At 39.1% G+C, this 15,895-nt stretch overlaps 2 protein-coding genes across 2 annotated transcripts; one reads left to right on the forward strand and one right to left on the reverse strand.

Annotated features, from left to right (window-relative positions):
• Positions 1 to 840: 840 nt before the first annotated feature.
• On the reverse strand, positions 841 to 5,134 carry LOC147851909 (uncharacterized). Its single transcript, XM_087334333.1, has 6 exons — positions 4,811 to 5,134; positions 3,889 to 4,041; positions 3,590 to 3,683; positions 2,717 to 2,799; positions 1,828 to 1,981; positions 841 to 1,423 (listed from the first exon to the last, which is right to left on the reverse strand). The coding sequence occupies exons 1-6, from the start codon at positions 5,054 to 5,056 to the stop codon at positions 1,188 to 1,190; spliced, it is 966 nt and encodes a 321-aa protein (XP_087190459.1). The 5' UTR covers positions 5,057 to 5,134; the 3' UTR covers positions 841 to 1,187.
• Positions 5,135 to 7,212: 2,078 nt separating this feature from the next.
• Positions 7,213 to 10,080, forward strand: LOC147851910 (protein NRT1/ PTR FAMILY 5.11-like). The gene is made up of 4 exons (XM_087333759.1): positions 7,213 to 7,440; positions 8,013 to 8,230; positions 8,366 to 9,496; positions 9,606 to 10,080. Exons 1-4 carry the CDS (start codon positions 7,308 to 7,310, stop codon positions 9,933 to 9,935), a joined length of 1,812 nt encoding a protein of 603 aa, XP_087189885.1. The 5' UTR covers positions 7,213 to 7,307; the 3' UTR covers positions 9,936 to 10,080.
• Positions 10,081 to 15,895: the final 5,815 nt, after the last annotated feature.

Raw genomic sequence — 15,895 nt, forward strand, 5'->3', positions numbered from 1 at the left:
GCAATGAAGGCCATCACTTTGTCTTGTTGACCACAAACAAAGTATGGGTCATATTAGAAAACGCATGTAATGAAGGAGCAACTCATATAGAAACCATAGAAAGAGATAAGTCATATAGAAGCAATGGCATACATATGGACTCAATTCTACACTAGAAGATGCTTTTGTAGCAGAGCAATGCATGTAATTTGGCATATGAGGAGCAGTCCTCTGCATTCCTTCAAACAATCCATACATAGACCATAGTCAGGCTATAGTGTACTTGTTTGTGTCATACTGCAGCAGTATAGAAAACAATATGAGAGAAATAACAATGTACCATGAGACACTATTATTTGTTGGAAATATGATTGTCACGATGCTATGAGTTGAGGGGTATATTCTTCAAACATTCCATACATAGACCATAGTCAGGCTATAGTGTACTTGTTTGTGTCATACTGCAGCAGTATAGAAAACAATATGAGAGAAATAACAATGTACCATGAGACACTATTATTTGTAGGAAATATGATTTGTCACGATGCTATGAGTTGAGGGGTTCAATAATTTGGAGTGGTCCTACATAACCTATCAAAGAAAACTCATGGCAAGAGGTGTACCAAATACACCAAACTCCTCCACAAAGGTCAAAATTTGGATTGGATTGAACAAATGGGGAAATTACTCACAACATGATTAGGGACTTTCAAATGTCATAAAACGGAATGTGTGACGGTGAAGTTTAGGGTCAATTATCAGCACATCTAAATAGTTTCAGCTAGATTACAAGTCAACGAAAATGATTTGCAGTATGTCGTAAAACTGAAACATATTTTGTGATTCCATATGCACAGCAAGAAATCCGGAACTCAAAACAAAATTTCTCAAGTCTACATAGGTTCTTTAAAAAACATACACAATCACTCTATTGATGAGGCCAACTGAGTATCATGGATCACTCCTAAGATACGGTTTCTACAGTAGATTGTTTATACTAATGATATCAAATCATTCCCAGTCTTGTGGGACAAGGATTCCGTGCTCCACTTAAGACTGTATTCCAGTAAAGGAATTCGAAAATGGCAAACAATCATATCATGATTACATGTTCTTAATCATGGGTGTCGATACCTTTGCCACTGTACAACATTGAATCTTCTCTGAGCTCAAAATTTCCATTAAAGCAATATTTTCCTTGTAGTTTGTTACCATGGAATCTCCTGCCTATCCCATGAAGTGAACTTGCTATTGTCCTCTGGTCTAACTTTATTCACTATTCCCAATAGTCTTTCAACTGCATAATCAGGGGCAAAAAGCTTTGAGTTGGGGATATTTGGTGCAAATGGTTGAATGTGCCTAGTGTTGACGGCTCCGGGATGTATAATGGAAAAGTAAATGCGATCTTTGTTACGTTCCGATTCTGCTGCCATAGATTTTATAACTGCAAACCCAGAAATCATTAGCTGGTACCTAAAATGATATGTGATGTACAACTATTATGATATTGGATACATGATATACCCTTAAATAAGATTAGATATGTATACCTACAATCCTGTTAAGAGGAGATAACAAGCCCAAGAAGTATCAACTTTCACTACTTAGATGCTCTATAATGAAAATAGGTATATATAAATAAAATATTATGGCATCAGATATATGCATATTATATATACATATAGCAGTCAGTGTTAGATGCATACAATGAAATTATAGATAGATAGATAGATAGATAGATAGATAGATATACATATACATATACATACATACAATGGAAGTAGAAATATACCTATAATGAAATTACACAAATAACAAAGTTAAAGATGTACAACTTTCTTTACTTACACATGTTGAGAGCTGTTTTCGAAGCCCGATAACTATACCAGCATCCATAAGTGTTATCAGTCATTGATGAGCATTTGTGGCCCATCACAGCAACAATTGCTCCATTCCGACCAGTGTCTGTTCCACGACCAATCTTCAGCAGCTCCCAAAAATGCTGTAATAAATTAAGGGAAATTTAATTACAAGTATGCTTCTCAATTCCTTCATATTAGAAACATATGGATAATCGTTCTTACAATTTACATTTATATGCTGGGCTAAGAAGTGTTTCTTTTCATTAAATCAGATAATCAATAAGAAATTTCTCTTTCACTTTTTTAGAACCAGAATCATACCTTCTTGTTCTTTACCAATCACATTGGGAAGGAGTGCTCTCTCTCTCTCTCTCTCTCTCTCTCTCTCTCTCTCTCTCACACACACACACACACACACACACACACCATGTGAAAATGTTATATTTTTTGTCTCATAGCTCACATTTGACCTTTGAAGATGATAATAAAATATATCTTATCTATTTATCTCTCCAAGTGAATACCAAGGGCCGAAATCAATTGACAACTAGATTAAGTAGAGAAAGTGTAGAAATATGACAACATAATCTCCCAGTATTATGAAGATGTCATTGCAATATTACTGGAAACATATTTACATGAATATTAAGGCCTTAATGAACAGAAGATAGAAGACTTAATGCAAGTTAAGATTAATGATCAAATAATCTTCGAAAACATGCAAATGATCAGGCAAGGGGGAGACTGTGCAAGAAAAGAGAAACCTCTCATCAATTTTCTCATCTTAGTTTCAACAGATGAGGAAAACAATTTTCTCATCTTACTTTTCATTAATTCCCCAAGGAAAACACTGATTTATACAACATGAACATTACCTTTGTCACAAGTGCTGGCCCAAGTGCATTAACCTCAAAAAGTTGCAAAGCTTTCTCAGGGTCAAGTTCACGTAAGTATGTCTCTGCACATGCATATTAAACATTTATTGAAAAAGGTCTTTAAATCTCGTATCTCCATTGCTATTAAAGGAAACTACTTATCTCCGCTGTTTTTATTGATAATATAGTTCTTACAGGTTATCAGTCTTAAGAAAAATGCTTTGATTGATTGGTTTATACATTCCAGAAGTAGCCCATTGATATGACCAACAATTAGCAAATTTAAGTAACTGAATTGCTATTAAAGGAAACTACTTATCTCCGCTGTTTTTATTGATAATATAGTTCTTACAGGTTATCAGTCTTAAGAAAAATGCTTTGATTGATTGGTTTATACATTCCAGAAGTAGCCCATTGATATGACCAACAATTAGCAAATTTAAGTAACTGAATTGCTATTAAAGGAAACTACTTATCTCCGCTGTTTTTATTGATAATATAGTTCTTACAGGTTATCAGTCTTAAGAAAAATGCTTTGATTGATTGGTTTATACATTCCAGAAGTAGCCCATTGATATGACCAACAATTAGCAAATTTAAGTAACTGAATTGCTATTAAAGGAAACTACTTATCTCCGCTGTTTTTATTGATAATATAGTTCTTACAGGTTATCAGTCTTAAGAAAAATGCTTTGATTGATTGGTTTATACATTCCAGAAGTAGCCCATTGATATGACCAACAATTAGCAAATTTAAGTAACTGAATTTTGTGAAATCAAGACATCAAAACAATGAAGGATGACGAATGAGCAATAAATAAATACATATTATGGATCATGTGGCCCTACAAATAGCTTCAGACCACAACAAACCTGGTTGCAGTTCATTTGGAATATGAAGGAGACCAGCACAATGCATAATAAGATCCAAACGACCATACTTTTCATTCACGTCCTTCACAACAGCCTACGCATAAGTAAAAAACCATTATTAAGTAGAAAATTCCTATTTATGTCTAAACAATATGACAGTTATATCCAAGAAAATATGTCGATGTCTAAATAAACTTGCTTCTGTTAAGACATAATGACGTAGCTGGTGCCAGGGAAATATACATGATTCCAATATAATGGGGTAGAAAACAAAGGCAGTAAAAGGGAAAAAAATTCACCTCTATAGATTCTTCCTTGGTCACATCCATAGTTGCAAGTTCACAACGAACAGGGTGTCTCCTCTTCAATGCTTGCAAACTCTTAGATGCATCTGGATTTCGTGCAGTGGCATAAACAACTTGTCCAGGATGCTTAATCAAAAGTTGCCGAGCCTAGCATATAGAAGAAAATACTCAAAATAGACTGAAATAATTTACTATAGATCATAATAATTGAACTCTAGTTTTGTGGGCTAACTGGTATTCTAGCCAATTTCTTGTGTTCAAAAGAAAAAAGAATTTATGTTGGTATAAATTGAATATGTTTATTATAAAGAGAACTACTATCGATAACTTGTGTGGCCTAAGCCACTGGCTAAGGTTTATGCAAATGGAGGATGGAAAATGAAATCTTCTTTTCCCTCCAATCACACATCACCATATATCCAGTCCATCATTTCATGGTGATTTTCCTTTCCTACAATCATGCCTTACCCTACAGCTCAACCACTCATTCCTGTGAGACCAAGAATGTACTTTCTCCTTTCCGCTAGTCACACCCCTCGCCACCAGGCTCAACCACTTGTTGCTATGAACTGGAAATGGCCTCTTTTTTACCCTCAACCACATCTTGTACAAATTAGGCACCTCCCATCATCATTGAGCTAGTGTGAATCGAACCTATGGTGCTATGTCTGTCTGTTCAGGAACACAATTGATACAAGGACAAACAGAATAATTTATTTTTAAATAATCAGCCACAAGCACGAGATTGCTGCTGCCCTATGTTGGTCTAATCCAAACAGAATTGGTGCAAGAAAGAAGAGCACAAATGAACAATGACGTTTCCCTATCCCGGGGCCAAAACGCATACAGAAAAGACAGATAAAACATAGAATAAATTAAACAAAACGGAAATAATTAAAAAATATACATCACTTACGAATTCGAGACCTATGCCGCGAGAAGCACCTGTGACGAGAGCCACAGGCTCGTGATACTTGTTAGGGTAAAGGGAAGGATCTTCCTCTTCTTCTTCGTCTTCGAAAAGAACAATGCGACCGCATCGGATGGTAGTAGAGGAATTCATGCGCAAAGACACGCGCCTAGGGGAGGTCGAAGAGAAGAACTGAGCTTCAGGACGCCTCCATGGAACGTATAGTGATCGAGGCAGAGCTAAGGACGCCATATCTGTCTCTGCTCCCTTTGTTCCTGTTGTGCAGAGATGATAGGGTTTTTCAGATAAAACCACAACGCAGATATTTTCTTCTCTTCAATTAATATATATACATATAAATTATAATTATTATATATATATATATATAGAAATTAGAATATATATGTATATATGTACATATATGCATACATTAACATATTGCTCCACTCTCTTTTATTTATATGTACATAATAATCTATCAAGTTATGTATCTATTTATTTATCATTTATGTATGTACTTCATTGCTATTATATGCATTTCTTTTGAGGAATTTACCAAAATACCCCGCACCATTTTTGTGAAATTTCTAAAATACCCCTCTCAAATTGTTGTCACGTTTGAGCTATCAGCCTATATAGCCAGCCGCCCTACGTAACATAAACACAAACCCAACCCCCATGATTGTTCGCCTTACGCATGTCCTCGTGCACCATACGCCCAAAAGACCTTGCTTCCATGCATATTCGTACATATACATGGATATACTTTTGCAACTTCTACAAAAATAAGCCCGTTATTAGGCGTCATGCATGCGCATCAATAAAAGGCCATCAATTGAACATTTTGTGTCGCTAACACTTGTCACATCCCATTTTCGCACACATGTGTACCCTTCAAAGGAATTGTTGGCCACCACAATCTCCCCTGGAATAGTTTTCAAGAAATGCCCTCCACCACTCCCATAGAGAGTTTGCTCCATTACTTCTATCATGTCGTGAGATCCAAACATTCGTCTAGAGTAGGACATTGTCTCAACCCTTCTTACATAGGTTTCCCCTGAACATTTTTAATTGTTCACCCTTCTCCAATAACATGCATACGACATATTTTGGGAGTACTTGTTACAAGAGCATGAACCCTTCTCTATCGAGATGTTAACAATGTCAGATGCCCACTCAAGCATGTTATCGATGTGAAGAGATTTTACATTGGATGCATCATCATCATTTGTCGTGGTTTCTTCTTTGCTAACGAACCTAGAGAAATGGCTTTGCGAGGACATGATCTTTTCCTTTCTTTACAATGAGTCCGCTGAAGTTGAACTCCTTTATCAACTATTTCTTGTTCTTCTAGCACATCCATGCTCGATAGTTCATATAAAAAAGGGAATTATAGTCTAGAAGGTGGCATATGAATTTTTTGACATCATCGATGATTGATAGTAATTGAAACATATTGCAATAAATGGTAGTTGGGTTCACCATGAATTCATCTCCTCCCCTCCATTGCATCTAATTAGACCAAGAATAGATACCCCCCCCCCCCTTTTCTCTCTTTAATCATAATTAGGTTACCATAGTGCTAAGTTGTTAGACTAATAGGCCTACATATTGGGTTTGAGATCCAACTTTCTCACCTCTCCATTACTCCATACATATCCTCATGATTTACTAGATGCCACTCTAGAATAAGGATTGAACCCAATCTTGTCATGTAGAGGCATTGTGATTACAATCAATCAATAAGGTGAGAATGAGAATGTGAATATAAATGCCAAAGCATGATCATTGATATGTGATAATAATGATTCTCAATATGGTTTAAATAATGAGAATGTATGCTATATGGGATGCTTGCAACAAAAAGCGTATTCAACACTTTCTCAACACATGTCAACGAATAAGAAATGAGTACAATGATTACACACGGGAAGAAGTTCTTTGTTGCCTTAGTATGAATCCAACATAAATGATTCCTGTAATGCTCTATTAATACATCCCACACCAATGTCTAGTGGGGAGGCCAAGGCTTCCCATTTTTAGAAAAACAATAGAAAGAGACTACTAGTCTCATGTGGATGCTCCTCGGAAATGAGAAAAGGGCAATGTGTGTAGTTAGTGCACGCAATAATGGTAAGGAAGGGGGAAAGTTGAAGGAGGAGTGGAGCTTATACAAAAAGTTACCTTGATCTTTGACATCTAAATGAATGATGTCCACAAGGTCATAGAGGGACATATTGAGAGCACCCAACATAACATTCCTTTGGCATGAAATATGTCTACTATAAGTATCCATATGTTGGCTTCACTTCTCTTTAGCAATGGTCACTTATGCTTCATTTAAAACAAAACAAAAGATACTACCTAATTCCCATTCAATTTTCTTTGTAATCCAGACCACTTGCAAGCAAAAGCCATTCTTTGCCATCACACCCGATCTTCGGTTTCCCATTCCAACCTTCCAAGGCCCAAGGGTCTCTCATTGTTATTCAATTCATCCGTCATGGCCGAAACTATCGATATCAAACAGCTCGGTCGTACCCCGTCCATGGAAGAAGATATTAATATGTCGCCGAACTATAAAAGTATTAATAAACGACGCTCCGGCGGCTTCAAGGCGGCTTGCTTCATCATTGGTAAATTACGTGATTATGTATAATGTTCATTCATTAATTACCGCGATTGTTCAATATTCAAGCTCCATCACTAAGTTGCATTAATTTATAGTTCAGTTAATTAAACAAAGTCGGAATCCTTTTTAGACGATTTCAATTCATTAATGCTCAATCTCGAGAATCTTCCTTGCATACAGCAATCAGTTTTTTTGTCATCGCATAGTACTCCATGTGATGTTAGTAAGCAGTTTGTTTGGCAACTTGGATCACATTATAACTCCATGGAGTTTCATGCAAGACTTGATGGAGCTGAATGCTTAATCCCTTCATGGATTACGCTCAATCACATATGTGCATTAATCGATCAAACAAAGCAAAATTCTGTTATTTATTTTTCTTTTTCTTTTTCTTTTTCTGTTATTTATTTATTTTTAATGTCATCAAAATTGGGAGAATGTTGGAAGTGGTTCTGCGTCCTGGATCAGATCTGCAATTATATTCATGTGGCAGCTACTTACAGCGGCATGTATATATATGTATGTATATGGTATAATGCATACGATTTAACACAATGATTCTACAACGGAGTGCAGGAATGGAGCTGTGTGAGCGGTTAGCGTACTATGCAATCCAATCCAACCTCCTGCATTACCTCACCAAGGTGTTGCAGCAGAGCAGCACAGAGGCCTTCAAGAACGTGCTCACATGGACGGGCATAACCCTAATCGTCCCCATCGCCGGCGGTTTCTTGGCAGACGCATACTGGGGGAGATACCGGACCATCGCCGTCCTCTCCATCGTGTATCTAATCGTAATCTAACACATATATATGGCTAGCAGGCCCCAACATAACCTAATTGAGTAGATCCGATTATGAATGGCTGCTTGATTTCTTTTTTCTTTTTGGGAAGCTGCTCCTGGCATGAGCTTGATGATTTTTGTGCAGGGACTGATGTTGCTTACCCTAACGGTGTGGTTGCCGCCCGTCGTCAAACATGACGGCGGCGCCGGCGGCAACAGTGTGGTGAAGCTCTTCTTCTTCGCGCTGTACCTGGTGTCCATGGGGACGGGCGGGATGAAGCCATGCCTGGAAGCTTTCGGCGCCGACCAATTCGAGGAGGAGGAGGAGGAGGCGGAGCGCAGGAGGAAGAGCTCCTTCTTCAACTGGTGGTTCTTCGCGCTCTGCTTGGGTGCGCTGCTGGCCATCACGGTGGTGGTGTACGTGCAGAACAACGTAAGCTGGGCGCTAGGGTTCGGCATCCCGACGGCGGTGATGGCGGCGGGGTGCGCGCTCTTCTTCAGCGGGAGCTGGGCGTACCGCTGCAGGCCGGCGGCAGGCGGCAGCCCGCTGACGCGGATCGCGCAGGTCTGCGTGGCGGCGCTGCGCAATGCCAAGGAGGAGGTGCCCCAAGATCCGCGCCTCTTGCATGAAGTCCCGGTCCCGGCGGCGGCGGAGGTGGGATTTACATTCAGGCAGCTGGAGCACTCGCGCTGTCTGCGGTTTCTGGACAAGGCGGCGGTATTGGTGGTGGACAAGGGGAGGATGAATGAGGAGGAGGATATAAGAAGAAGAAGAAGCAGCAGCAGCAGCAGCCCGTGGAGGCTGTGCACGGTGACGCAGGTGGAGGAGGTGAAGCTGGTGGCGCGGGTGATGCCCATCTGGCTGACGACCGTGATGTACGGGGTGGTGTACGCGCAGGCGAGCACGGTGTACGTGAGCCAGGTGAGCAGCATGGAGACGGCGTTGTCGGCGGCGGGGGGTTTCCGGGTGCCGCCGGCGTCGTTCCAGGCGTCCATGACGCTGGTGGTGCTGCTGTGGGTGCCCATCTACGAGCGAGTGGCGGGCGGAGGAAGCGCAGGAAACGGCGTCCGTATGACGACCCTGCGGCGCGTGGGGGTGGGGCTCTTCCTGTCCGTGCTGTCCGTGGCGGCGGCGGCGCTTGTGGACGGGCGGCGGCTGGCGGCGGTGGCGGAAGCGCGGCGGTTGTCGGCGTGGTGGACGATGCCGCAGTACGCGCTGCTGGGCATCGCCGACGTGTACACGTTGGTAGGAGAGCAGGAATTCTTCTATGACCAGGTACACACTTATTTCTCCTCTCTCGCTCATTCCTTCCACTCACTCACTCACACTTGTCTCCTGTCTATCTCTTCTGGGTTGTTGTGGCTGTCCGTCTATAACATATTAGGTGCCCGACACCATGCGCAGCTTGGGCATGGCCCTCTACCTCAGCGGCAATGGGCTCGGCTACTTCACGAGCACGTTCATCCATATGGCCGTCCACTGGGTGTCCACACGGCATGGCGGCCGCCCTTGGATCCAACCCTATGACATCGACCATTCCCGCTACGACTACTACTTCTGGCTCCTCGCCTTCCTCAGCTCCCTCAACTTCGTGGCTTTCGTGCTCCTCGCCAATGCTTATAACTACAAGCGTGTGAAAAGGCAACCCCACTCTACCCCCGACCACGATGTCGATAACAACTCCACCCCAGTGGCACCTCAACCCGTTGCATAACGCAAATGTTCGTTCGATGAGGTGTGGCATCACACAAAATCGTCAAGAGGGACCTCACACCAAGCGAGACCGCATCTCGAGCTTACATGCCCCTAGAGATCTCACTCTCCAAATTCGAAGTTAAATACAATGCTTGTAATGCAATCCCCAAGCGCACCTTTAATTCACTAATGCATAATCCTATGACTTTGTCAATAACATTCGATGTAATCAACTAGAAGTGTAATATATATTTGTGAAAATGCTATTTGAACACTACTTATATACTCAACGTGGTATTCCACATTACAACCCCTTCTTTGTTCATGGTGTCTTGACTATTGCAATTCCTCTCAAAGCTAGAATTACAAACTTGCCAATATAACTTGAAAAATGGAGGAAACAAATATTTTTTGGACTTGTCAAGATACATTGTTATGGATGAGCTTATGGTTACAAATCATAAGATTTACACAATTATTGGATCATCATATCTACTTTTCATTTGTATTTCCTAATGGGCATAACATTTTTTATTTATTTTTATTTCTTAATCTTGTACCTCATCCTTAATATCAGCCCACATCATTGTAGTGTGCCCCCCATTTACATACTCTAGAGCCATACACCTCATATAAGAGACGTAAAAACGTTTTCCAAACCAATTTGGTAGCCATCCATAACCAGAATAGGTGATGAAGAGACTCCACTTCTAACCCACAAAAATCACACATCTTATCCACATCTTTACAATACATGCAAACCCTAATAGGAACCACACAATAACCAATCACCAATTTAAATAGAATAATCTTCTTTGGAATTTGCATAGCCCATAGCCATTTTCAAAATGTTGTCATGTGAGTAGGATCAACATTGTAAGTCAACCATGTTGTAGTTGTTGTTGGCCAATGGGGTACCTACGTCGTATCATCTCCCTTCCCAATCGAACGGAATATTGAAAAACCGGAATCAGCCTAACATCCTCCCCAAAATATGGTGTAGGTAGCCACTTCCAATTCCCCTAGGTCCCATTCCAATTCACATAATGGTTTTTCCCCCACTATCCATAGATCCCACCATGGATAAACATCATTAAGATCATGGACAAGGACCCAAACCTTTTCTACCTTAGCTAGAATTCTAATAGGTTTTAATGTAGCCTCAGCCAAACATTCATCTTCAAGGGGCATCGTCCCTAATCGTCCATCCTGTAGAACAACATAACTTTAGAAAGTATCATCATCTCTAAGCCCAACTCAATTCTAATAGTTAGGTGTATCCATGGTTGAAATGAAGGTACTACATGTTCAAACCAACATGTTGCATATCAATCGGATGCATTGAGGTTAGAATCTCATGGCATTAATTATAATAATTGAGGAACATTCCACGATTGATCCGCACAAGGTACATCTTTCTAATAAGAATTTTCCCTTTAGAAACAAGTTGTCCAATCACATTCGTATTGATTCAAGAATGAAGAATGTATAGATAATGTTAGAATGTTAAAGAAGGATTTTTTATAGGAAAATCCATTGTCCTTAATTTGTTTTGCACTATTTATGATAATAACTACCATTACCAATGCTTTAATTAGGTAACAAGCTATTTAAAATGCAAGTCTACCTACGAATATTGAGGAGAGGAGGGGTGGCCACCAATACATTGATAGGGGAATAATCTTTTCTTTCAAGGCCCTAAATCTGCAGTAAAGAAGAACAAGCATCATCTTAGGATGTTGCAAACAATAATGGAAATTTTGGAAAGGAACTTAATGTAAAACATATCCCAAAATGTAGCATTCTCATTATAGTAAATTGTGAGTTAGTTTTCAAGAACATGGTTTCTAATTAGCATATCGTAAAGTGAATGTGACACAATCAGAACAAGACGGAACAGAAGTAGTGAATCAAAGGTTATTGTTCTTGCACGGAATGATGTTGAAAAAGAACACAACTAGATTAAGAGGTGGGCAGTTTCTATCCCCATTTTGTTCTTTTGAGCATAAGTTGGTTTTCCATATCACGATCCACTACGATAATCTCTCTTTTCATAAAAGTATCTTTTTGAAACAACACAACAATTTAAAAGTTCCTTGCAATTATGCATTCCCTACAATTGTGGGGATCTCATGGCATGGTAAAACATATTGGGATGATGTAAGATTAGATGGCATAAAGGAAAATACTCCCAAAGACACACGAATTTCTTGAAACCGTTATTTGCCATGGTCATGATGGTGAAAAATACCAATGCACATTAAGGTGTTCCTTTGCACAATATTCTTGTAAGAGTTTTCCTTATGCACTTTAAATTCTAAAGTAAACAATAGAAGAACAATGCCCATTGAGAAAGAAGGATCAATGCTCCAACCTCCCCCTAAGATTTAATTGAACAATCAATTTAAAGCTTAATGGAATGGTGCTTACTGAAAAGGAGCCAATGGCCATTAACCTACATAAGGGAAATGATATGTCATTCAAAGAAAGTATCAATATAAAAACATGATGTGATTTGCATAGAAGCACTAGAACAAATCTAGATAAACATAGAAAACCTTGTGGATTAAGTTAAGTCAAAGGGAAGCAACATGTGAATTACATGTGTAAGTATTTTAAAAGAGTATCTAACTATGGTGGGCTCTAATGTGCAAAAAATCTAAGGGAAGTAATTTATAACTTCCTATTTCTCTCATTTCATATGTAAGTATATGTGTACATATATTTATGCAATAAGTTCGAGATTTGGGAATATCTTTATGAGCATACATGCTTAGTAACTAATGATTCAAGGAATGCCAATGCCCAAAACAACAAGAGTTTTGAGCATGGTAAATCGGTATAATTTGCAAATTAAGTTGAATGAAAAAGGAAGGTTAGACAATAGACTATAGTGTATTCCCTCAAAACAGATCTCCAAAGCAAAGGACAACGATCAATTCTCCTTATTGAATTGCATTAAATGTCATGAACCCACCACGATTCAAATTTGAACCCTTCCCCACACAAGGAATAACCTTATAATAATGCGCATATTTCATTGGATACTTGTTCTTGTATATTCTAGAATCTACTTGAGCACGTACATCTCTAGATCTTTCTTTCCTTACATGCCTCTCAAGTTTCTTTTCATCCTCTCCAACCTCGTATAAGTATGTGTGTTCCCCTTTATAGATGAACAACACCAGTTACAGAATTCTCGTTCTCTTCCTTCTTAGTCATCGTTCTCTTTTTGTCTTCCTACCTCACTTTAGTCGATATTTGCATCCTCCATTTCATGCAATCCCTTGTCCATGACACATCTAACTTCATTCTCATTGAAGTTCAATTTGAGAGAGAGAGAGAGAGAGAGAAAGAAAGAAAGAAAGAAAGAAATATTAATGTCTTCTAAGACCAAAATTGGCCCATGAAACAATTGGTTTACAACAAAAATGGGGTATTTACCCATTCAATGTGTGTGTGTGTCTGAGAGAGAGAGAGAGAGAAAGAAAGAAAGAAATATTAATGTCTTCTAAGACCAAAATTGGCCTATGAAACAATTGGTTTACAACAAAAATGGGGTATTTACCCATTCAATGTGTGTGTGTGTCTGAGAGAGAGAGAGAGAGAAAGAAAGAAAGAAATATTAATGTCTTCTAAGACCAAAATTGGCCCATGAAACAATTGGTTTACAACAAAAATGGGGTATTTACCCATTCAATGTGTGTGTGTCTGAGAGAGAGAGAGAGAGAAAGAAAGAAAGAAATATTAATGTCTTCTAAGACCAAAATTGGCCCATGAAACAATTGGTTTACAACAAAAATGGGGTATTTACCCATTCAATGTGTGTGTGTCTGAGAGAGAGAGAGAGAGAAAGAAAGAAAGAAATATTAATGTCTTCTAAGACCAAAATTGGCCCATGAAACAATTGGTTTACAACAAAAATGGGGTATTTACCCATTCAATGTGTGTGTGTCTGAGAGAGAGAGAGAGAGAAAGAAAGAAAGAAATATTAATGTCTTCTAAGACCAAAATTGGCCCATGAAACAATTGGTTTACAACAAAAATGGGGTATTTACCCATTCAATGTGTGTGTGTCTGTGAGAGAGAGAGAGAGAGAGAGAGAGAGAGAGAGAGAGAGAGAGAGAGAGAGAATTAGAATTAGAATTTTTACCGTCCATAAAGAGGTCAGTTTTGACATATGGGACTACAATATACATGTGTTCTTGATATGTGTATACTTCTTAAGAAGGGGTATTCATACATTGAAGCGCAAAGTCTCTATGCGTGAATAAAGCATACACATATGAACTCAACCTTATAGGTGGTGTCTTAAGTATGACATTGAAGTTATCACTCCCTCTTAGTATGTCAACATATCTTGAACAAATTGTACTATATGTCGAGCATGTGAAGAGCAAGTGACATTCATCCTCTACCATGCCTTCATTGCGTACTTTACATGTCTTCAAATTCGTTACATTTTGATACCATGATGCAACTTTAATACCTAACTTGAGCACTAGAAACCATTGAGATCGAGTGTGAAGTAGTGTATGGGCTCTACGAGCATTACTACTCATATTGGTAATGAGATAAGGTTGGATACAATCGATTCGTATTCTTGCTTTATATTGAGATCAGCATTCAAGGTTGACATTTGCAACTTAGTGTTCTAGCTTTGTCCTCTTAGCATCTTCCCACTTCATTCTTAATGATTCCACCAACCTTTCCTCAATCATTACATAATGCATAACATCACTCGAAAGCTCTAAAAGATCGTCCACACCCCATCTTCTAAACCATTTCCTTATGTCAACAACCCAACCCTATGAGAGAATCTTACTCTTATGATTCTTTTGTAGCTTACATCCAATATTCCAAGCAAGATGTGGTAATTGATGATTCGGCATATTCTTGACTTTTTTAATGTATTTATATACTCTTTGGAGTGCCAATATTTTTATCGGTCGAACACCTATTTCCAAGAGCATAACTTAGTAAGAGGTGATGCATTTAACTCCTAATTGCCTCCTTAAAAACATCTTTTGTATTTTCTCAATCTCATTTCATGCATTAAGAGAGATGGTGCCACCCCATACTTCTACTCCATAAAGCAATACTTGAGTTACCATGACATTGAACAACATTAGTTTTATTTCCCATTCACAAGTATCACTTTGGTTGCATTGATTCTCCAAAAGGTAATACAATTTCCAACTAGATTGGAACCTAGAATCAAAGCATGCACTCCATTTATTTGTGGCGGGTACATCAATACCAATATATTTAAAGCTTTGAACAAATTGTATATGTTCACTTCTATATGTGACCATAGGGTAATGATGGTTTGCATTACCATCATTTTTGTTTTCTCCACATTCACCGCTAGTCCACACATACTATCAACAACATATGAGAAGAGTACCACGTCATCTGCATATAGAAGCAATAAGATAACATGATGCATCAATTTGGGGGCATTCAATCCTTCTTCTCTTGCAACCTTATTCACCACTTCTTCTAATTTATCAATACATAAGCCAAAGAGTGTGGGTGATAGTGGACATCCTTGCTTGACCCCCATGTTACTTAGAAAGTGCTTTGAGAATCCACTATCCATTCTTAGTTGGCATTTAACTTGTAAGTTGTTCATATAGGCGTGCAACAACAATGCAATACTCTAATGGCATGTCAATCCCTACAATTATATTCCAAAGCTCACTTCGTGGTACGGTACTGTTCTCTTCCTTCTCAATTATTGTTCTCATTTTGTCTTCCTACCTCACTTGAGTCAGTATTTGCCTCCTCCATTTCATGCAATCTAGGGATCGGCAATGGCTCAGCTCAAGCCTAAACTGTTTGGCTTAGCCGGCTCGAAAACAGCTTAGCGGCTCGGCTCGATTTAGGCTTGAACTTGCCTTAACAGTTTGAGCTCGGCTCGGCTCGGCTCGGCTTGAGCCTCGCCAAACCGGCTCAAGCCGGTTAAGCCGTTTATAA

Source organism: Azolla caroliniana, unplaced genomic scaffold (assembly GCF_043228905.1).
Source record: "Azolla caroliniana isolate FFs.n. ecotype wild unplaced genomic scaffold, voAzoCaro1.0.p SCAF_18, whole genome shotgun sequence".
In the NCBI taxonomy this organism is placed as follows: domain Eukaryota; kingdom Viridiplantae; phylum Streptophyta; class Polypodiopsida; order Salviniales; family Salviniaceae; genus Azolla; species Azolla caroliniana.